Raw genomic sequence first — 22,555 nt, forward strand, 5'->3', positions numbered from 1 at the left:
GTAGTTATCATTTCTCCAGCTTTTCATCAATATGTCTTATATCTAGACTTTCACATGGTATCATTTTCCTTCTTCTGGATGGACTTTTGTTAACATTACTTGTAATGCAGGTTTGCTGGTGTTGAATAGTTTTAACTTTTGTACATCTAAAAATGTCTTTATTTCACCTTTTTTGTGTATGATAAAGCATATGATATGTTTATCTTCTTAACAATGTATAAATGTACATTACAGTTTGTTAACTACGTAAATTGTACAGCTGATCTCTAATTTCACTTCTGTTTTTTTGCAAGATATTTTTGCTGGATATACAGTTGTAGGTTGACAATTTTTTCTTCTAGTATTTTTTTTTAAATGGTCTTTCACTTGCATTGTTTCTGATGAGAAGTCAGATGTCACTCTTATCTTTGTTACTCCGTATATTAGCATATCTTTTTTCCAATCTGGGTAGTGGAAGCAGGTGCTCCTCCTGGTCCTGAGTACAGGCACTGTTCCTTTTAATTCTTTGGAATAGTTCTTTCTCCACTGTCAGGTAGTTTCTTCACACACATAGCTGATGAATATTTTACTGAATACTCCCTCTGCAGGTCTCCTAGGTTTTCTCTCTGTGCAGTTCCTTCTCTTTGATACTCTGTCCTATGGAGTTTAGGTGCCTTAGTCTTCCTGGACTCTCATTTCTGTCTCCTTAACTCATGAAGTCTCCCAGGCTCTGCCTCAGTTCTTTCTCCTGCTCCACAGCATGGAGTACTGTTCCAGGGTAGTAAGCTGAGGCTATCGTAGGGCTCACTGGTTTTGTTTTCCTTTTCTCAAAAATCATTGTTCTTAGGGGAGAGGTTATAGGTCAAATGCTAAAGCACAAGCTTAGCATGCACGAGGTCCTGCGTCATATCCCCAGTACCTCACCTAAAAACAAACAAACAAACCTAACTGCTTCCCCCACTTCCAAAAAAAAAGCTAAAAATAAAACAAAATATTTTTTTTTTTTAGAAAGAATCATTGTTCTTCATTGCCTGAGGTCTAGTGTCTGGAAAACCATTGTTTCAACTCTTGTCAGATTTTTTTGTTGTTGCTTTGGGTATAAGGGTAAATTCGTTACCTTTTCTTTTCCAGTTTTTTTATTGTCATGAAATTCACATAATATATAATTTATCATATTAAAGTGTACAGTTCAGTGGGTTTTAGTACATTCACAATATTGTGCAATGTCACAACTGTCTTGTTCTAGAACACTTCCATCACCCTAAAAAGAAACCCTTCTGTGTAAATAACAATTACTCACTCTCCATTCTATTTGTACGCCCCCCCCCCCCCTTCAGCTACTGATATACTTTCTTTATGGATTTGCCTATTTCTGGACATTTCCTATAAATGGAATCATATAACATATGGCCTGTGTCTGACTTCTTTTACATAGAGTAATGTTTTGAAGGTTCATTCATACTGTAGCATACATCAGTACTTCATTCCTTCTTAGAGCTGAGTAATACCCACTGTATGTATTTCATCTTTGTTGGAGTGGAAGTCAGCTGCTGAAGCCTTTTAGCTGGTTTCTCCTGCCTCTTTTCTCTCTCATATAGTCCATGTTTCACCTCTCCAGGTAATACTAGTATTCTGCCAGAACCAAAAATCCAGATTTAGAAAGTTAGTACTAGAAGAGAAATAGTCTTAATTAGAATATGATGAGGACTTATCTAGAGTCTTTTCCCCTTGTCTTCCTCTATCTCTTCCTTTTATTGGGGAAGTAATCAATTTAAGTGGTTTAAAAAATTGGCACTAGTTTCTTTTTTGTAATACATGTTTTTTGTAAATTGTAGAAAATGTAGAGAAGAAAATAGAGATCCTCTGTAATTTCACTACCTAATAATTTGGTACATTTCTTTCCAGCTTTTAAAAAATTTTTTACTTTTAAACTCTGCATTTATGCATACTGTCACCTATCATTCTATTTATCTCACTATACTGGAAGTTATCTTCAGTATGTGATTCTGTTACCTGCTTTTTCTGTGTAAGCATTTTCAAATGTCATTAAATTATTTTTCAAAAAGTTTTAAATGGCAGTTTTTAAGTTTATCATGGATATACTAAACTATAATTACTTCAGTATTGGAGATAATAAGATTGTTTCCAGTTTTCCTTATTATGATTATTGTATAAATAATAGGTTAACTGTTATAAAGTTTTTTAAGGCTTAGAAACTTATTACCAAACTGTTATACCAATCGACACTTTAACATACTAGCGTTCATTCTTGAAACTGTCTGTTTTACTTACCACAATTTCACCAGCACTATAAATAATAATTGCTTTACCAGTATGTTTTGTTTACACTAAGTTTTTATTTAGATCAGAAGGGTTTTTTTTTTTAAGATTTTTGTTTCAGATGTACAGGAAAGTGACTCAGTTATATATATATTTTTTCTGATTCTTTTCCATTATAGATTATTATAAGATATTGAATATGGTTTCCTTTGCTATATAGTAGATCCTTGTTGTTTACCTGTTTTATATATAATAGTGTGTATATGTTAATCCTAAACTCCTACTAATTTATCCTTCCCCCTCCCACTTTCCCCTTTGGTAACCTTAAGTTTGTTTTCTATGTCTGTGAGTCTAATTCTGGTTTGTAAACAAGTTCTTTTTTTTTTTTTTTTTTTAGATTCCACATATGTGATAGATGATATTTGTCTTTCTCTGTCTGACTTCACTTAATATGATAATATCTAGGTCCATCCATGTTGCTGCAAATGGCATTAGTTCATTCTTATTTTATGGCTAGGTAATACTCCACTGTATATGTATATACATAATGCGTCTTCATCCAGTCATCTGTTGATGGACATTTAGGTTGCTTCTATGTCTTGGCTATTGTAAATAGTGCTGCTGTGAACATTGGGTTGCACGTATCTTTTCAAATTATAGTTTTATCTGGATATATGCCCAGGAGTGGGATTGCAGGATCATACGGCAACTCTGTTAGTTTTTTCTCCATAGTGGCTGCAGCAATTTACATTCCCACCAACAGTGTAGGAGGGTTCCTTTTTTCCCCACACCCTCTCCAACATTTATTATTTGTAGACTTTTTAATGATAGCCATTCTGACTGGTGTGAAGTGTATGTAATTATAGTTTTGATGTGTATTTCTCTAGTAATTTGGGATTTTGAGCATCTTTTCATGTGCCTGTTGACCATCTGAATGTCTTCTTCGGAGAAATATCTATTTAGATCTACTCATTTTTTGATTGGTTTGTTTGGGGTTTTTTTGATAATAAGCTGTATGAGCTATTTGTACATTTTGGAAGTTAATCCTTTGTTGGTAGCATCATTTTCAAATATTTTCTCCCAGTCTGTAAATTGTCTTTTCGTTTTTGTTTTATGTTATTGTTGTTGTTGTTTGCTATTCAAAAGCTTTTGAGTTTAATTAGGTCCCATTTGTTTATTTTTGTGTTTATTTCCATTGCTCTAGGAGACAGATCCAAAAAAATATTGCTGCAATGTATGTCAATGAGTGTTTCTCTAGGAGTTGTATAGTATCCAGCCTTGCATTTAGGCCTTTAATCCATTTTGAATTTATTTTTGTGTGGTGTTAGAGAATGTTCTGATTTTGTTCTTTTACAGGTAGCTGTTCAGTTTTCCCAGCATCACTTATTGAAGAGACTGTCTTTTCTCCATTGTATGTTCTTGCCCCCTTTGTCATAGATTAATTGACCGTAAGTGTGTGGTTTTACTTCTGGGCTTTCTATTCTGTTCCATTGATTTATATGTTTTTTTTCTCCTAGTACCATACTGTTTTGATTACTGTAGCTTTGTAGTATAGTCTGAAATCAGGGGAGTGTGATTCCTCCAGCTCTGTTCTTCTTTCTTAAGATTGATTTTGACTATTTGAGGTCTTTTGTGTTTCCATACAAATTTAAAAAATTATTTTCTAGTTCTGTGAAAAATGTCATTGATAACTTTGATAGGGATTGCATTGAGTCTGTCTGTTGCCTTGGGTAGTATGGTCATTTTAACAATATTGATTTTTCCAGTGCATAGAACACAGTATATCTTTCTATCTGTGTTGTCTTCAGTTTCTTTCATCAGTGTCTCACAATTTTCAGAGTACAGGTCTTTTGCTAGTGTATTCTTAGATATTTTATTCTTTTTGATGCAATGATAGGATGAGATTGTTTCCTTAATTCTCTTTCTGATATTTGAATGTTAGTGTATAGAAATGCAACAGTTTTCTATATATTAATTTTGTACCCAACAACTTTACCAAATTCATTGATGAGCTTTAGTAGTTTCCTGGTAGCATCTTTAGAATTCTCTATGTAAAGTATCATGTCATCTGCAAACAGTGACAATTTTACTTCTTCTCTTCCAATTTGGATTTATTTTCTTTTTCTTCTCTGATTGCTGTGACTAGAGCTTCCAAAACTATGTTGAATAAAAGTGGCAAGAGAGGGTGTCCCTGTCTTATTCCTGATCTTAGAAGGAATGCTTTCAGCTTTTCCTGTTGAGTATGATGTTAGCTGTAGGTTTGTCATATATGGCTTTTATGTTGAGGTATGCCCCCTCTGTGCCCACTTTCTGATTTTTTTATCATAAATGGATGTTGAATCTTATCAAAAGCTCTTTCTTCATCTGTCAAGATGATTATATGGTTTTTATTCTTCAGTTTGTTAGTGTAGTATATTGTGTTGGTTTTCAGATACCGAAAAATTCTTGCATCCCTGGAATAAATCCCACTTGATCATGATGTATGATGCTTCTAATGTATTACTGTAGTTGGTTTTGCTAATATTTTATTGAGGATTTTTGCATCTATGTTCATCATTGATATTGGCCTGTTATTTTCTTTTTTTGTAGTGTCTTTGTCTGGTTTTGGTATCAAGATGATTGTGGCCTCATAGAATGAGTTTAGAAGTGTTCTTTCCCTGCAATTTTTAGAAATAGTTTCAGAAGGATAGGTGTTAACTCGTCCCTAAACGTTTGGTAGAATTCACCCGTGAAGCCATCTAGTCCTGGACTTTTTTTCACCTAGATTTTTAAAATCAACTTTATTGAAGTATAATATATGTACAGTGTAAAAACATTTGTTTTGTGTATCATTCTGTGTTTTAATAAACAAGTATACTTGTGTAACCACCACCCTACACAAAGAATAGAACATTTTCATTCCTCACAGACATTCCCTTTAACCCATTTGCAGTCATATCTTTCACCCCCATTTCAGGCAACTGCTGATCTGGTTTCAATCACTATAGATTAATTTTGCCTGTTTTCAAACTTCATATAAAGAGAACCATGCAGTATGTAGCTGCTTGTATCGAGTTGCTGGTTGTACTTTTGAGATTCATCCTTGTTGTGTATGTGGTTACTTTATCCTTCTCTCTACCACCTCCCTTCTCTTTTTTTCTTTTAACTGAGTAGCATTTCTTTGAATAAATGTATTTATTTATCTATTCACCTGTTAATGTGTGTTTTTATTGTTTCCAGTTTTTGGCTATTGTGAGTAAAATTGAAGTTGATATTCATGTGCAGGTTGTTTGTGGACATGCATTTCACTTCTCTGGTACACACTTAGCAGTAGGATTGCTAGGTCACATGACAAATATATAGTTACTTTATAGGAAGCTGTCCAATAGTTTATAAAGTGGTAATATCATTTGACACCCCACCAGCAGTTATTGTTGTGAGTTTCTTAATTTTAGTCATTTTGTGCATGTGTAGTGAAAACTTTCTGTGGTTTTATTGTACATTTTCCTGACACAGATAGGTTGAGCATCTTTCAAATGGTCATTGGTCTTTCCTGTACTTTTGTGAAGTATCTGTTTAAATCATTGGCTCATTTTCTTTAAAAGTTGGGTTGTTTCCTGATAATTGAGTTATAAGAGTTCCTTATATATTCAGCATACAAGACCTCTCATACTTACTGTGAATATTTTTTTCCCCAGTCTGGCTTTTCTTTTCATTTTCTTAAGAATGTATTTTGAATACTACAGTTTCTGAATTTTGAGAAGTCCAGTTTTTAAATCTTTCATTTATAATTTGTGTTTTTGTGTCTAAGAAATCTTTGTCAAACCCAGAGCCACTCAAGTTTTTCTCCTATGTTTTGTTGTGTATATTTTACAAAGCTTTGTTTTTAGATCTGTGACCTATTTTGAGTTAATTTTTGTATATAATTTGTGGTAGAAGTATAGGTTCATTTTTTCCCCAAACTGTTGTCAAGACAATTTGTCGACCAGACTGTCCTTACTATTCAGTTCCCATTAATTGACACTTTTGTCTAAAATTCATTATATGTGTGTATTTGGGTCTTAGTTCCAGGTTTATTCTTTTTTCCCATTGCTTTATATGTTTATCCTTATGCTAGTAACACACTGTTGTTGATTAGTTTAGCTTCATATTTAGTAATTTAGCTCGTCAGATTGTGTATGTTTTTCAAATTTCTTTCAAGATTATCTTGGATAGTCTATTTCTTTTACCCTTCCATATGAATTTTAGAAACAGCTTGTCCATTTCTGTTTTAAAAAAAGGCAATTGGGGCTTTGACTGGGACTGTGCTGAGTCTCTAGACCAATTTAGGGGAAATTTCATATTAGAAAAAAATTTTTGAATTATATTGAAGCTTCTAGTACACAAACATACTGTATCTGTCCATTTATGTTGATGTGCAAGTTTTGCATGTATTTCATTAAAACTCTCCCTAAATCTTCAGTATTTTGATACTGTTATAAATGGTAATTGCTTTTTATTTTCATTTTTCAGTTGCTAGTATATAGAAACACAGTTGAGGTTTGAATATTGACATAGCCTTGTAAAGTTCACTTTTTTATTTCTAGTAACTTTTGATTCCCTAGAATTTTCTCCCTTTGTGATCATATCATGTGCAAATAGTTTTACTTCTTTTTTTCCAATCTGCATGCCCTTATTTCTTTCTCTTCCCACTCTGCACTGGCTAGAAACTCAGGCAAAATGTGGACTTAGGTAAGAAGTGGTGAGAATAGACTTCCTTGGCCTGTTTTTGATCTTAGGGCTAAAGAATTCAGTCTTTGAATATTAAGTATGGTATTAGCTGTATGTTTTCCACAGGGGCCTGCCGTGTATCAGGTTGAGGACATCTTTTACATTCAGTGAATTTTTTTTACGAATGGGTGACGAAAAAAGGTTTTGAATTGTCAAAATTTGTAAATTTTTTTGCTTTTCTTAAATTTTCACTATCTTGAATATTGCACATTAGTGATATGTTTTAATAAAAACAAGAAACTTTTATCTTTAACATTGTGCTATTGACTATTTTGAATACTTTATTAACTTACATAATTATCACAACAGTCCTTTGAAATATATATAGTCTATGTTATGCAGATGAGCTTCAAATCATTATTTTCCAAAGGAATTTAAATTGCTTTCTTTCCCATCTCCTTCACTGCAGATATATGAATATTCATTTCTAATAAGTGAGATTAATTTGTTCTCTTTGTGTTCTACTTCGGGTTCTCTTCACATCCTCATTAATTTTGATTAGCTTTAGAATGTGTGAAACATTAACAAGGTTCTAAAATTCAGGGCTATTAAAGGGTATATGCTCAGGGAATTGTCACTCCCTCCTTACCCTTCTACTCCATTCATAATACCCTATTCTTTGAAATTCTTAGCTATAGGTATATAGATATTCAAGACCTTTTGTGAATTGTGGATTTTGGATCATACTTAAGGTTCTTTGGCTTGAATTCTGCTTGTCTGATATTAGGATCTGCTTATCTTTCTGTTGTCTTCCACTACCTGATAAACTTTTATCCATTCCTTTTACTCTTTCTGACCCACTTTTTATGTGTGTTGGGGGCTTTTTGTATACAGCATGTAGTTGAGTCTTGGGTTATGAGACAAACTGAAAATCTTTTTGTTTTCATAGGTGAAATAAGTCCATTCACATTTATTGATAAGATTGAATATGTTTGTTCTCAACTCTTTTATATTTAATTTTTTTTGTATGTTATATTGGTTAGTTTCTTTACTTTGCTCTCATCTTTTTTTTCTTCTCCCCTTTTTAGTTGCCGTATTTCCACTTTAGTGTGCAGATGTTTGTACATCAGTCCTCCAGTCTTTCCCCCATCTTTGAGATATTTGCATATATATGTGTGTATGTATGTATATATATAATTTTGCTGAAGTTTTCCAGTCATACCTTGGTTGGAAGAATCCAAGATGAAGATGAGCTACACTATCCAATATGTAGCCACTAGTCATTTGTGGCTGTTGAGCATTTGAAATGTGGCTGATCTGAATTTAGATGCTCTATACATGTAAAACACATGTATCATAAAAAAGTTTTGTAGATGTGAAATGAAAGAAACAAATACAAACTATCTCCAAATATTTTTACATTGATTACATGTTGAATTGATAATGTTTGAATATTTATATTGGCTTAAATAAGATAGTTATTAAAATTAATTTCATCTGTTTCTTTGTACTTTTTTAAGTGTGACTACTAGAAAATTTAAATACATGGCTCACATTTGTAGCTTCCATTATGTTTCTGCTGAACAGTGCTATTCTAGTAGATTCCTCAGAAGTCCCCAAAGGCATTCCCTTAGTACTTCCTATAGCCTTGATACTTGAAGGATAATTTAGCTGAATGTAAAATCCTTGATGTTATTTTTGAAATAGTTTTATTCGAATATATGTCAGTCTGTTGTTCTGAGTTACTTTTGATAGGTACTTGGTGAGCTTTTTTTATTGTAAAAAATGCATACACTAAAATTTACTATTGTAATCATGTTTAGATGTGAACTACATACACAGTGTTATACAACAGATAACTAGCACTTTTTTCAGTCTTGAAAAACTGAAACTCTATACCCACTGAACAATTTCCTCTTTTCTCCTCCCCCAGTCCCTAGCACCACCACTTTCTAGGAATTTGACTACTTCAGACCTCATAGAAGTGAAGTCTTACAGTATTTGTCCTTTTGTGACTAGCTTATTTCACTTAGCGTAATATCCTCAAGGTTGTAGCATGTGTCAGAATTTTCTTCCTTCTTCCTTGTTAAGAGTGATTAATAGTCTTCTATCATATGTATATACCACATTTTGTTTATCCATTCATCTGTCAGTAGACACTTGGGTTGCTTCCACTATTTGGCAATTGTAAATAACAAACATGGATGTGCAGGTATCTTATGATCCTGTTTTCAGTTCTTTTGGATACATACCCTGAAGTGGGATTACTGGATAATATGGTAGTTTTGTTTTTAATATTAAGCCTTCTAGTCCATGAACACAAGGCATCTTTCTATTTACTTGTGTCTGTCTTAATTTCTTTCAGCAGTGTTTTGTGGTTTTCAGTATACAAGCCTTTCATCTTCTTGGTTAAGTTTTATGCCTAAGTATTTTATTCTTTTTATGATGCTATTATAAATGGGATTGTTTTCTTAATTCCCTTTGCATATTGTGCATTATTATTGTATAGAAACACAACTGATATTTGTGTGTTGATCAGAAGATCTTGTAACGTTGCTGAGTGTGTTTACTAGATCCAACTTTTTTTTTAATGTGTGAAATCTTTAGGGTTTTCTACATAAAAGATCATTTTGTGGGCAGAGATAATTTTACTTCTTCCTTTCGAATTTGATATTTCTTTTTCTTGATAATTGCTCTCGCTGGGAATTCCAGTAGTGCTGTGTTGAATAGAAGTGGCAAAAGCAGGCATCCTTGCTTTGTTTCTCATCTTAAAGGAAGAATGTTCATTTTTTCAGTATTGAATATATTGGTAGCTGTGGACTTTTCATATATGGCCTTTATTGTATTGAGAAATTTCCTTCCATTCCTAGTTTGTTGACTATTTTTTTTCATGAAAGAGTGTTGAGTTTTTTTCAATGTATCAGTTGAAATAAGCATCTGGTTTTTGTCCTTCATTCTCTTATTATGGTGCATTGCTTTGACCAATTTTCATATATTGCACATACTTGCATTCCAGAAATCCCAGTTGGTCATGATGTATAATCATTTTAATGTGTTACTGAGTTTGGTTTGCTAATATTTTATTGATGACTTCCGCATTGATTTTCATCAGAAATATTGGTCTGTAGTTTATTTTTTCCTTGTTGTATCTCTGCTTCCCCCCTTCCAGTTTTAGTGAGAGTTTGTTGACATATAACATGGTATCAGTTTAAGGTGTACAACTTAATGATTTGATGTATGTATATATTGTGAAATGATTACCACAGTAAGTGGAATTAACATCTGTCACCTCACTGTGTTACAATTTATTTTTTCTTGTGAGGACTTCTAAGATTTACTCTCTTAGCAGGTTTCATATATGTAATACCATATTGTTAACTGTAGTCATTGTGCTGTACAGTACATCTCCAGAAAATATTAATCTTATAACTAGAAGTTTGTACCTTTTGACCACCTTTACCCATTTCACTTATCCCCTCCTTGTAGAATCTTTGTCTGATTTTGATATCAGGGTAACACTGGCCTCATAAAACAAGTTTGGAAGTTTTCCCTCCTCTTCAATTTTTTTTTTTTTTAAGGAGAGTTTGAGAAAGATTGTAGTTAATTCTGTAAATGTTGATAGAATTATCCAGTGAAGCCATCTGATGATGAGCTTTTCTTTGTTGAGAGGTATTTGATTATTGATTATATTGATTATATGATTATATGATTATATTGATTATATCCTTACTAGTTATAGTTTACATTTTAAATATCTTCATGATTTAGTGTTGGTAGGTTGTATATTTCTAGAAATTTATTTGTCTCTTCTACATTATCCATTTTGTTGTTGTATAATTGTAGTAATCTCTCATGATTCTTTTAATTTCTGTGGCATCAGTTTTAATGTCTTCTTTCAGTTTGATTTTTGGTGTTTGAGTATTTCTTAGTTCATGTTGCTAAGGGTTTATAAATTTTGTTAATCTTTTCAAAACAACTTTTAATTTTATTGGCTTTTCCCCCCTATTTTTCTGTTCTTAATTTCATTTATTTCTGCTCTAATCTTTATTGTTTCCTTCCTTCTGCTAACTTTGGGTTTTGTTTGTTCTTTTTCTCATTCCTTGAGTTGTAAAGTTAGGTTGTTGATTTGAGATCTCTTATTTTTAAATTTTAGGTAGGAATTTATTGCTATGAACTTCCTTCTTAGTATTTATTGCTTTTGCTGCATCCCTAAAATTTTGTTGTTGTGCTTTCATTTTCATTTGTCTCACTATTTTCTAAATTCCTTTATAGTATCTTTCTTGACCCATTAATTGTCCAAAAGTATGTTATTCAGTTTCCATGTATTTGTGAATTTTCCAGTTTTCCTTATGCTGTTGATTTCGAGTTTAATTCACTATGGTTGGAAAAGATACTTATTAGGATTTCAGTCTTAAATTTGATAAAACTTGTTTTGTGGCCTAACATGTAGTCTGTCCTGGAGAATGTTCTGTGTGTGCTTGAGAAGAATGTGTGCTCTGCTGCTGTAGGATGGACTGTTCTGTGTATGTCTGTTAGTTTCAGTCGGTCTTAGTTGTTCAAGCCTTCTGTGTCTTTTTCAGTATTTTGTTTGGTTGATGTATTCGTTATTGAAAGTGGAGTATTGACATCTCCTCCTATTACTATATTACCATGCATTTCTCTGTTCAGTTCAGCCAGTGTATCCTTATATTTGAGTGCTCTGCTGTTATGTGCATATATATTTATAGTTACTATAGCTTCATGTTTCTTCTCATTTTATAATGTACTTCTTTGTGACTTATGACAGTATTTGACTTAAAGTCTTTTTGTCTGATGTATATTTAGCTACCCTTGCTCTCTTTTGCATAGAATATCTTTTTCCATCCCTTGACTTTCAGATTATGTATCCCCTTATATCTAAAATGAGATAGTATGTAGTTGGATTTTGTTTTTTAATCTGTTTAGTTACTCTGTTTTTTGATTGGAAAGTTTATTCCATTTACCTTTTAAGTAATTACTGATGGTAAAGGACTGATTCTACCATTTTGTTAATTGCTTTTTCTGTGTTTTTTTACTTATTTTGTCCCTCTTTTCCTCTCCTGCTACCTTCTTTTGTGTTTTGTTGGTTTTTGTAGTGATAGGCTTTGATTCCTTTCTTTTGTGCATCTTCTTTGTGGTTACCATAAGGATTACATAAAACTTCATATAGTTGTAATAATACTCTGTTAAACTGATAAATTCAGTCATGTAGAAAAGTTCAGAATCTTTACATCTCCTTCCCCACTTTATGTTATCGGTGTAACAAATTATATCTTATTATATTTTGCATTCATTGTCATAGTTTTATATTTAATTGTTATTTCTTAGGCATTTATTTTGTTAATTCTGTACCAGAATTAAAAGTGATTTATGTACCATCATTATAGTATTACAAGATTTTGTATTTGTCTATATATTTATCTTTACAAGAGAGCTTTGTTTTCAGATGCTCTCTGAATGTTACTCTTTAGTGTCCTTTTGTTTCAACTTAAAGGACTCCCTTTAGCAATTTCTTATAAGGCATAAGACACGTCTACTTGTGATTAACTCCCTCAGCATTTATCTGGGTAGATCTTTATTTCTTTCATTTTTTGAAAGACAGTTTTTCCAGATATAGTAGCTTGGTTGACTTTTTTTTTTTTTTCAGGGCTTTTAATATATCATCACACTGCTTTCTGGCCTGTAATCTTTCTGATGAGAAATTGCTAATAATCTTACGGATGCTCCCTTGTGCCTGATGATTTGTTTTTTCCCTTGCTGTTTTCAAGACTCTCTTTGTCTTTGACTTTTGACAGTTTGATTATAACATGTATTAGTGTAGGCTTTTCTGTTTGTTCCTCTGACTCGATCATTTCAAATGACCTTTCTTGGAATTCACTAATTGTTTCTTCTGCTTGATCAAGTCTGCTGTTGATCCCCTTCGGTGGATTTTTTCAATTCAGTTATTGTAATCTTCAGCTCCAGACTTTCCATTTGGTTCTTCTTTATATTTCTATGTTTTTGTTGATACTTGTATTTTGTTCATGCATTATTTTCTCTGATTTTGTTTCGTTGTCTATTTGAGTTCTCTTTATTTAGCACATTGAGCTTTGTTAAGATGATTATTTTTAAACTTTATTGTCAGATAATTCTCAGATCTCTATTTCTTTAGAGTCAGTTTCTGGAGATTGGTTTTGTTCCTTTGCACCATATTTTTCTGTTTCTTCGTGTACCTTGTTTATTTTTTGCTGTAATTTGTATATTTGAAAAAATAACCATCACTCCTAGTCTTTATGAATTGGCTTCATATAGGGGAAGACCTTTATCATTCACCCCAGGTAGGGAGTCCCGAAGCCCCTAAAACCTTTTCTGGGGATGTGTCTTCTATGGCCACGTGCACATAATTTCCCAGTTAGAGAGGTTTGCTGGTTTCTTTTTCAAAGCTTGTAATCTTCTGCTCCCTCTGGTGTCTGTCAGTGGTACTACAAGTTTTCTCATGTTTCAACAAGCGTCTGAGTCCTTTTTTTGTTCTCCACAGGCCCCAGGCATCCAAAGAATGCTGGTTCAGTTAGCCTTCTGAGTTAAATGAGTCAGAAGTTAGACCCCTGGGCAACCTCCCCCCCCCCCAAAAAAAAGCTGAAATGTTAGACATATGTTCCACCCTTCTTTTTTCCTGCCCAAGGGAGAAGACATGAACAGTGTTTTCTCCTGATTGTACCTAGCAGTATCAGATCCTGTCTGATAGTGTACGTTCTCATGGGCCTCTTGCTCCCTGTTGGTCTTTTTTTGATAAGTAGATTCATATCTTTTATCTTAAAGATTAACTGTATTGCATTTTTCTTTTGTTTTATTTTTCTTCTTCAAGGATTCCAGGTATATGAATGTCATTACTTCTTTGCCTGTTTTTACATCCTCCCATTTTCTTTCTCACTCATTTTACTTTTTTCATCACCTTATTTTTATTCTCTAGGTTATTTGACAACCTCTATACAACACACTTATGTATGTCTTTGGTTGAACATATTTTACACTGGGCTTCTAGTAATTTTAGCTTTTGTCTCTGAGGTAATTGTCTTTCTTTCTTTGCTAAGTTCAGTCAACTCTTCCCATTTTTTTTCCTGAATGTTTTGCCCCCTTCTCTGATCTTAGTTTTTAAGTTTCTTAATCAAGGTGATTTTTCATTTTCCTAAACGCTTTTTTGGGGGGGATATTTAATTAAGGTTGGAGCATTTTACTTAGTTTTTTTCTCCCCCTCCCCTTCAGAGTAGAGAGAGCTCATTGTTAGAGGTATGATTGAATCTTGTTTTTCTGATTTTTAATAGTAGTAATAGACTTACTAAGTTTTCTTCTGTTCATTTTTGTAGATTTGGGATGGTTCACAACATTCCTAGTTCAATGGTGCCCTCTTCTGTCTGTGTAGACTGATATACTTTTGAGGAGTGGGTGAAGAATGGCTTGTCTCATTCTGTTTCTAGCTAGTGTTTCAAAATCCCTATCATTGGTTTTATGCATGGCAGATGGGCTCAGTTTTTATCTTTTTCTTCTCTGCAATGATTTGACACTTCCTCTTTTGATTCTGATCTCCCAGAATTTTGCTACACTCTGTTTTGTGTTGATGGCTCATCTCTCATTCACCTTGTCATTGTGGCTTTAAAAGTTTCTTAGTCCTTTGCTGGTAAGTTTACTGTTACAATGAAGTAGAGTAAATAATGTAGGTATTCAGTTGACCGTCTTTAATTGGGAATTTTGAATGTGAATTTTTTAAATATCAGTGAATAATGTTTGACTTTGTATGCAAAATAACTCAATTGATAGTTTCTGAAACCCAACAAGTTGGGGAATGAGCTTGACAAGATGTAAAAGAGACATACTAATAATGATTCAAATTTCAGCCCTGTTGATTTCTGTCATAGAAATCATAGAGCTTTAATTTACTCATCTCCAAAAGAAAAAATATTCTTACCCTGTACCTTGTAGGACTGCGCATGATACTTATTACATAGACTAAAAGTCATGAATTTGTTTAGTGCCTTTTTTAAAGTTTGCTTTTAATGGCTTATATAATTTTACGTTACTAGAAAAAATATGAGAGAATGTATAATAACTCTAAATGTTTAGATATAATATGGTAGGTTTCAAAAGTATATTTGAGAATGTCAAAGTAACCATAAGAAGTGATTTTGTGTATTTTGGTGGAGAGTTCCTTCATTTAAGATGTAAAACTTTTATAGCACTTTTTAAATTTCTGGAAGTATTACATGTTTAGTACAAAAAATTCTGAAAGTACAAAAGCGCACATAGGAGAGAATAAGGGCCATCTAAATAGCATTTTATGGAATATTCTTGTATTCTTCAGGGCTTTTTCCTTTATGTATGTATTCATTTATTTTTATACGTTTTATTTTATAACTTGCTTTTTAACTTAATATCCTAATATATTTTCAGATCAATAGACGTTTACAGTATGTTGTTTTTTTACTACCTAAGAGTTCCATTTTATGAATGTAACAATTTATATAACTAATTCCGTATTTATTGCTATTTAGACTTTTGAGGGGGTATTATAAACAATGCCATGATGAGCATTTTAATTTAGTCAGCATTGCCATTTGTTTGTTGCCTTTTGATGAATTCCATTAGTAGAGTTGGTAAGTTAAAGGTATGTGTTTTTAAAGGAAATTACAATAGTGTTTTATTTTTAGTTATTTTTTAAAATTACTTAACCTCACCAATGTGTAATGCAGCATGTAACAAGGAATCAACATTACTCCTGTCAGCCCCTTCCCATAATAAAATGACAAATCAGAACTCTGGTGCTTACTTGCAGACTTTTGCCTGTTTGCCTGCATTATGGCTACTGTATGAAGCACAGGCCTCTAGAAACCACACCATTGTTTTTTTCTGATTTTGGGGGTTGAGAGACTGATAATCTGGGGAAGGAAATGATAGCTGAGAATTTATCCCTAGAGCTAAATTTGGTCTATAAATTATAGTGAGGGAGTATATCATGGTCTGGCTCCTTAATTTCTGGCTTCACCTGTCATCTTTCAGCTGCATTAAGAGAGTCGTTCATGATCTTTTTAAAATTTCTCTCCTTTGTAAAATTAAAATAATATTAAATCTTTATCTGTTAAAGATGTATTTCAAAAGTCAGATAATACCTAAAAATGTTTTTTATTTAGGGCAAAGTCAAATATATATCAAAAGAATCTCTTCAAATAAAAAATGTGCTCAATTTACTTTTGTCACCCATGTCTGTAAATTATAAGCATTACAAGAATGTAGTTCTTCATTTTTACCAGCCTTCTCTAGCAAGAATGGAATAGTCAAGAAACACTGAAGTCAGAGTCCTGAAATTTGACTCTCTTACTTAGCTATTTGCTGAGTCTCATTTACAAAATGGTATTATAGCTACTTCTGTGTCCCAAGATTATAAGGAGCTAATAGGCATGTGATTGTGGATGTACTTTGAAAACTGTAATAACATTGCGTAAATACAGGGTGGCATTGCATATCGCATCACTTTCTTTGACAAGGAGAGGTGAAATATCAAGGTATTAGAAAAACATGGGCTTAAATAATGCTAGAAATTGCTCGCCCAGGGTCTGGCTTTCTTAGTTTCTTGATGCTGTTTGTTCCTGTGTTTGATCCCCTCACAGTTTCTTAGTTAACTCAAAAGCTTTTACACTAATAGATTTTAACTAAGATGATAGTAATATTTGTTATGGAGAAATGAATTTGGTGCTCCAGCTTGGGATCCTACCTTTTGAAGAAAAACACATTTCTATCTGGCACTGAAGGTGAAGAAACTCAAATATAAGCCAGCACCCACCCTCCTATCCACCCTTTGTCAACTGCCTGCCTTTTATTGAATGTCTCTGAGCTTTTGTCCCTTTCAGATACCCTGTTTTCTCTGCCTGGATTTTTTCTTCTTTTCTTCTTTTGCCTTGCTCAATCCCTGTTGAGCCTAAAACTCTTAGTTTAGATTTTACTTTCTTTGGATATCTTTGTCTATCTTTCCAAAATGAGTGGTTTGACTAACTGAAAAGAGACATGCTTGTCAAATTCAAACATGATTGCATACTTCGATCTCTCTCTCCCACTGGCTAAGTTCCTTAGTGGTGGAATACAGTCCCGTGTCTTCTCGTGCTCTGCAGTCAAATGCTCTACCCCTGAGCTATACCCCCTCGGTGCTCTGAAATATGTTGAAAGGATGACTACTGATGAATAAATCTTAATTTATGGGTTACAGCATAGCCGATACTCTTTCAGATTAAAGAAATCACTGAAGGCCTCTTGATGAGATGAGGCTTGAAAGAATTTCAAAAGCAATCCATTTGGATGTTTAGGAACCTTAGGAAGAGGAAGCAGTGTGGCTAGAATAAAATTTGGGAAGAGAGAAGTAGGAGATAAGGTCAGGGCAAAATAAGGCCTTGTAAATAAAAATTGATCTAAATATGAAGGGGATCCTTTGGCAAGTGACATGACCTAAATAACCTCCCACAAGGTAAAGAAAGGTGCTTTGTTGGGAATGGTCCATAGCAGGTCAAGTGAAGAAGTATCCATTAAGTGGTGGAAGTAATGAAACGTTATTAAAATCTGGATGTATTTTATAAAAAGTTTTTGTTTCACCTTTGTTAAAAAATATTTCCTGCTGTGAGAGTAGTGTAGTCTGTTGAGCATAATCTTATCTCTTATTTGAGTTATTCAGAATTTTGTACTTTTGAAGTTTCAGGTATATAAATGCAAAAGATACTTAAAATCTGTGATGCAAATTCTTTTCCTGTTATTTGCGTATTTTTCCATAATCTGGTATTGGTGATAAACACTTCAATTAATTTAGCAAACAAAGGATTGATTTTCTTGTAATTGAGATGTTGAATTCTAGTTTTTGAATATGTATATATTTAATCTTAAAAAATTGTACTTATTGAAATTGTAATCATCTAAGGTGGTATATGTATGAGCACAAGTATTAAGGGAGAAAGCTGGCTATGTTTTCTGTAGGTCTGTGGCAAAGGAGCTGTTTGTAATTGATTCGTAAAGCATTTTGCAATTATTAAACAAAGTAAATTTTAAATAGAATTATGTATTGAACTGACAATATTTAAACAACTTATGTTGCCTGCTTTACGTTTTCCAGGAACACCATTTACAGCGAGCCATTTCAGCGCAGCAAGTGTTTAGAGAAAAAAAAGAGAGCATGGTCATTCCAGTTCCTGAGGCAGAGAGCAACGTCAACTATTACAATCGCTTGTACAAAGGAGAGTTTAAACAGCCAAAACAGTTCATTCATATTCAGCGTAAGTTTGTTAATTCATTGTTTTCTGTTTGTAATTTAAATTTATCAACCAGTGAAAATTCATTCTCTCTTTTTGCCCAAAGAGATTTAATTTTTCAATTCATACATTCGGATTTATAGAAATGTAAAACACAAAAGAATAAAATCCCTCTATGCTTACATCTGACCTTCGAGATCATTTTGAGTGTGATATGTATTGGAACATTTGATGTGATATGTATGTAGTATAGGATTTTCTATAGCACTTAACACTTTATTTTACAGTTAAAAGCTGGTAGATTACCATACCTAAATAAGATTTATCTTTCAAGACCTAGTGGCTGTCGTGCTGGTTAGGTATGAGTCTTCTGAAATTTTTTAGAATTAGATTCTACACCTCTACCTTCATCTAGTTTTTATAAAATTTTGATTCTGCCTCCTTTGAAACTCTTATTTTTCTCCCTGTTATTGCTATTTAAATGATCACCATCTCCTGCCTTATAATGATTTCAGTAATCCCCTGGCTGTTCTATTTACTATCCCCCATCTCCTGTCTTTGCCCTATTGTAATCTGTCTTCTCCACAAAGTCCACTGGCACCAGAATGGTCTTCCTAAAGTGTCGGTCTGATCAAATTGTATTCTGGCTTAAAATCCACTGTTCTTTATTCTACAGTAGGAGTTTTCAGCTGCTTTTGCAGACAGGTGCTAATGTCTTGGTATCCTGTCTGGTTGTGTTTAAAGAAAAAAAAATCTCGAATAGCTTGTTGAGATACAGATTTGACGGCTCTGTTTCAGGCCTACCTGTATGAGAATCTCTGGTATGCAGCCTGGTAATAAGTATTTTTAAAAAGTTCTCCAGGTTATTCTGAAACATCTCCAGATTTAAGACTGACTGTAGGATCTACTGCTTTTCATTAATTCTGAAATATGAGTTTGTCATCTTTGAAATGAGATTACATCTAAAATTACTTTTGTCCTGGACTAATGTCTGATTTATATAAAGACTTTGCTTGTTTTTGCCAGGCATCTGGGGACAGTACCAACCTGGGACTGCTTTAAAGTCTTTGCTTGTTTGTTTTGTTTGTTTTTGAACTGCACTGATAGCTTTAGTTTTATTTGTTTGGTTTTAGACCACACAAGTAGGCTGCAGACCTGCTTGGAATTCAGTTCTCAGGGAGAGATTTTTCCCCCTCTCCTCCCACCTAAGGGCAAGTTGAGAAATACAGTATCTTGCTGTTCCTTTCTGCACGGCTATTTTATTTCTTTATCTTACGCTGAGGTTGTTGCCCTCTGGTAGTGTAGCTTTTTGTAGGAGTATTCTGTTAAATTTTAATAGACCCCAATATAAAGCTTTGTTTTTCTTACAGTACATGAAATAATGGTGCATCTTGTAATTGATGGTAATATAGATTTGACAGAATTCAGTAATAGCCAGATGCTCTAGTTTGAATACAAAGCCCTTTGTGATTTGTTACCTGCTACTTTAACCTCATCTCCCATTGCTGTTTCCCTCACTTTCTGTACCGTAGGAAATAACTTAAAATGATCTGCATTTGTCTTGTTATTTCTCATTTCACACCTGAATAGCATGTGCTATTCAAGTCTTCTTTCCCTTTCCATAGCTCATTGAAGACCTAATTCCCTTTTGAAGCTTAACCCTGACTTCTCATTCTGTCTTTCTTCTTTGCTTATCTCAATAGCATGTACCTACCTCTGTCAGAGGACTCATGCCATACTTTGTTGCAATTATTTGTAACTCTTCTTTCTCTCCTTTTAGACTGTGAGCTCCTTGAGGGCAGGGACTATGTTTTATTTTCCCTTTGTATGTTTAAAGTGCATGGCTTATTAGATGCTCAATAAATGGCATGTTTGTTGATTGATTAAATTGTTTTTAAATGGCATTTAAAAAGCCCTTGGTGTCAGAACCAGAGATTTCCAGAGACTTTCCTCCTAAACATTCAAGAGAAACACACTTGGAAAAATTATGTGATTTGTTTCCTCTGTGTCCTTGACTTTGAGTCCCTTTAGCTTGTTCAATTTTGTCTTTGTATCAGGAACAAGACAGCTGTTCATAATAGGAATTTTAAGCATTTTTTAAGGCAAAGTTATTGGGGTTTGTTTTTTGGGGGGGGTAGGCGGGGGGAGGGAATAGTTTAATAACCATATAGCTAGACAACAGGGCCATTTGTAAAAAGCATTCTAGGAAATCAAGAACCAGAAACTGGGTGTAGCCCATCTGGGTCGGGCCCATTGGATACAATAAACATTAATCTTGTATTTTTTTTTCATTTATTTTATTGTTGTAATAATTGGAATAAAAATAGTAGATAGTAGAAAATTATTTTAACTATTTTTTTTCTTTTAGTCTGTCAGCATATATATTCTATATATTATTCTAAATGATACTGTACATACAATTTCCCCCCTAACTTTTCTACTTCCATTTTAAGTTCCTCAGATTTTCATATAGTCTCTGATTTTCATTTTCAGTGTATATATATAATTTTCCATCAAAGTAATATTCCACAGTTTACTTACTGATATGGCCTTAGGGTTATCTGTACTAAAATTTTAAACTCATGTTATCATTGACTTTTTTTCAAGGAAAGCTTCAAAAAAAATTTTTTTTTTTGACATAACTTATTTCTAAGGGATTTCAGAAAATATTGCTCAGGATTATTTTTCTCTTTCTTCTTTTAATGATGAATTTGAAAGAATCCCCTCCCATTTGCCTGTCTAGAAAAAAAGCACGGTACAATTGCCACAGTAGGGTGGCTTAGCTCAGGCCCATGACATTGCTTGCCTAACCTTTGAGGAATCCTTTATACTGATCTCTCTGCTGTAGTCTTTGTGCCTTCCAGTCCATCATCCATGCTACCACTATTTTGATAATTACCCATTTAGAATTTTTCAAAGACTAACTTTTGCCCATAGAATAAAATTTTAACATCGTTATATGATGTTTAAGGCCCTTCTTTGTGCCTATCCAGTCACAGTTTGCTGTGTAATTCTTCCATCATGATACCAACCATTGAAATGAACTGTTGGAGGTTTGTTTCCTCCTCTAGACTGTAAGCTCTTCTGGAACAGAAGCTGCATCTCGTTCACCGTAGTTTCACACTGCAGGCTCAGTACACTTTCCCCACCTCACCCCCCATTCCTCTAACCCTTCATGCTTTTAGCTACAGTAATAATGAGCTCTCTGGCTTATCCCTTATTTTCTCATGTCTCCATGCCTTTACGTAATCCTATACTTCTCTTCTCCCTTTGTCAAAATACAACTTGTTCTCCAAGTCTCGTCTCCAGGACTACCTTTAGGAGCCTTTTCCTGACCACTCTAAGCAGATTTCTTGGCACTCTTTACCTCAGACCTCCTCCTGTGTCATGTGCACACCCTCATGTGGCATCAACCACCATTAATTGTGATTGTTTGCCCTCTGTGGCTTCACTAGGTTATAAGGCTCATTGAGAGGAGGGACTTTTTTGTCCTTTTAATTTTATTGCCACTATAGTACCTAGCATGTGATTAGGTATGCAGTTAAATATTTGCCAAATAAATGAGTGAATGAATGGTGAAGGTAAAAACATACACATCATGATATTTTTGAGACATCAATCTTGTAGGACTCAAAACTGTATACAGAATTAAATATAAGAATAAAATTATTGGTGTGTACAGTAAAATTGAGAGACCTGCTTTGTGGATCCAAGTTAAAAATTGAGCTCTGTTATTCACTCACAATGTCATTTCAGGACAAAAAGTGTCTGTCAAGAAGGAGTTGGCGGGGAGGGTATAACTCAAGTGGTAGAGTGCATGCTTAGCATGCATGAGGTTCTGAGTTCAATCCCCAATACCTTCTCTAAAAATAAATAAAATAAGCCTAATTACCTCCCCTCACCAAATAATAATAATAATAATAATAATAATAATAATAATAATAATAATAATAATAGGAGTTGAGAGTGGAATGACTCCAGTCTTGGTATGGATATGAGATAAACCTTTCTGCCCCTTTCAGTACCAGTTCTCCATGGTAACCCATATTAGTATTCTGGGGAACTTATTTAATCACAGCATATTGGGATATTCTGACCAGATTGAAAGCATCTTAGAAGATCAAGTCTTTGATGACCCAAGATATTCCAACTTTTCCTTATATAGGCAAGTTCTACACAGTGGTTGGTGGTGTGACACATGCAGAAAATGCTACCTCTATTTTACTTACTTTTATAACAAATTTGCTACCTCTATTTTACTTACTTTTATAACAAATTTGCTTGGGTTCTTCAACCCAGATATTAAAATTATTTTATTCCTTTTAGAGTTT

General features: G+C 33.5%; 1 protein-coding gene across 2 annotated transcripts in view; it reads left to right on the forward strand.

Moving 5' to 3' along the window:
* EPC2 (enhancer of polycomb homolog 2) overlaps positions 1 to 22,555 on the forward strand; it is a 97,448-nt gene that overhangs the window by 22,532 nt on the left and 52,361 nt on the right. For both annotated transcript variants that reach the window (XM_010950259.3, XM_010950258.3), the window contains exon 2: positions 18,089 to 18,248. In XM_010950259.3, the coding sequence (XP_010948561.1) occupies positions 18,089 to 18,248 (160 nt within the window). The remainder of the gene's footprint in view (positions 1 to 18,088; positions 18,249 to 22,555) is intronic.

This window comes from Camelus bactrianus, chromosome 5, assembly GCF_048773025.1.
Source record: "Camelus bactrianus isolate YW-2024 breed Bactrian camel chromosome 5, ASM4877302v1, whole genome shotgun sequence".
In the NCBI taxonomy this organism is placed as follows: Eukaryota; Metazoa; Chordata; class Mammalia; order Artiodactyla; family Camelidae; genus Camelus; species Camelus bactrianus.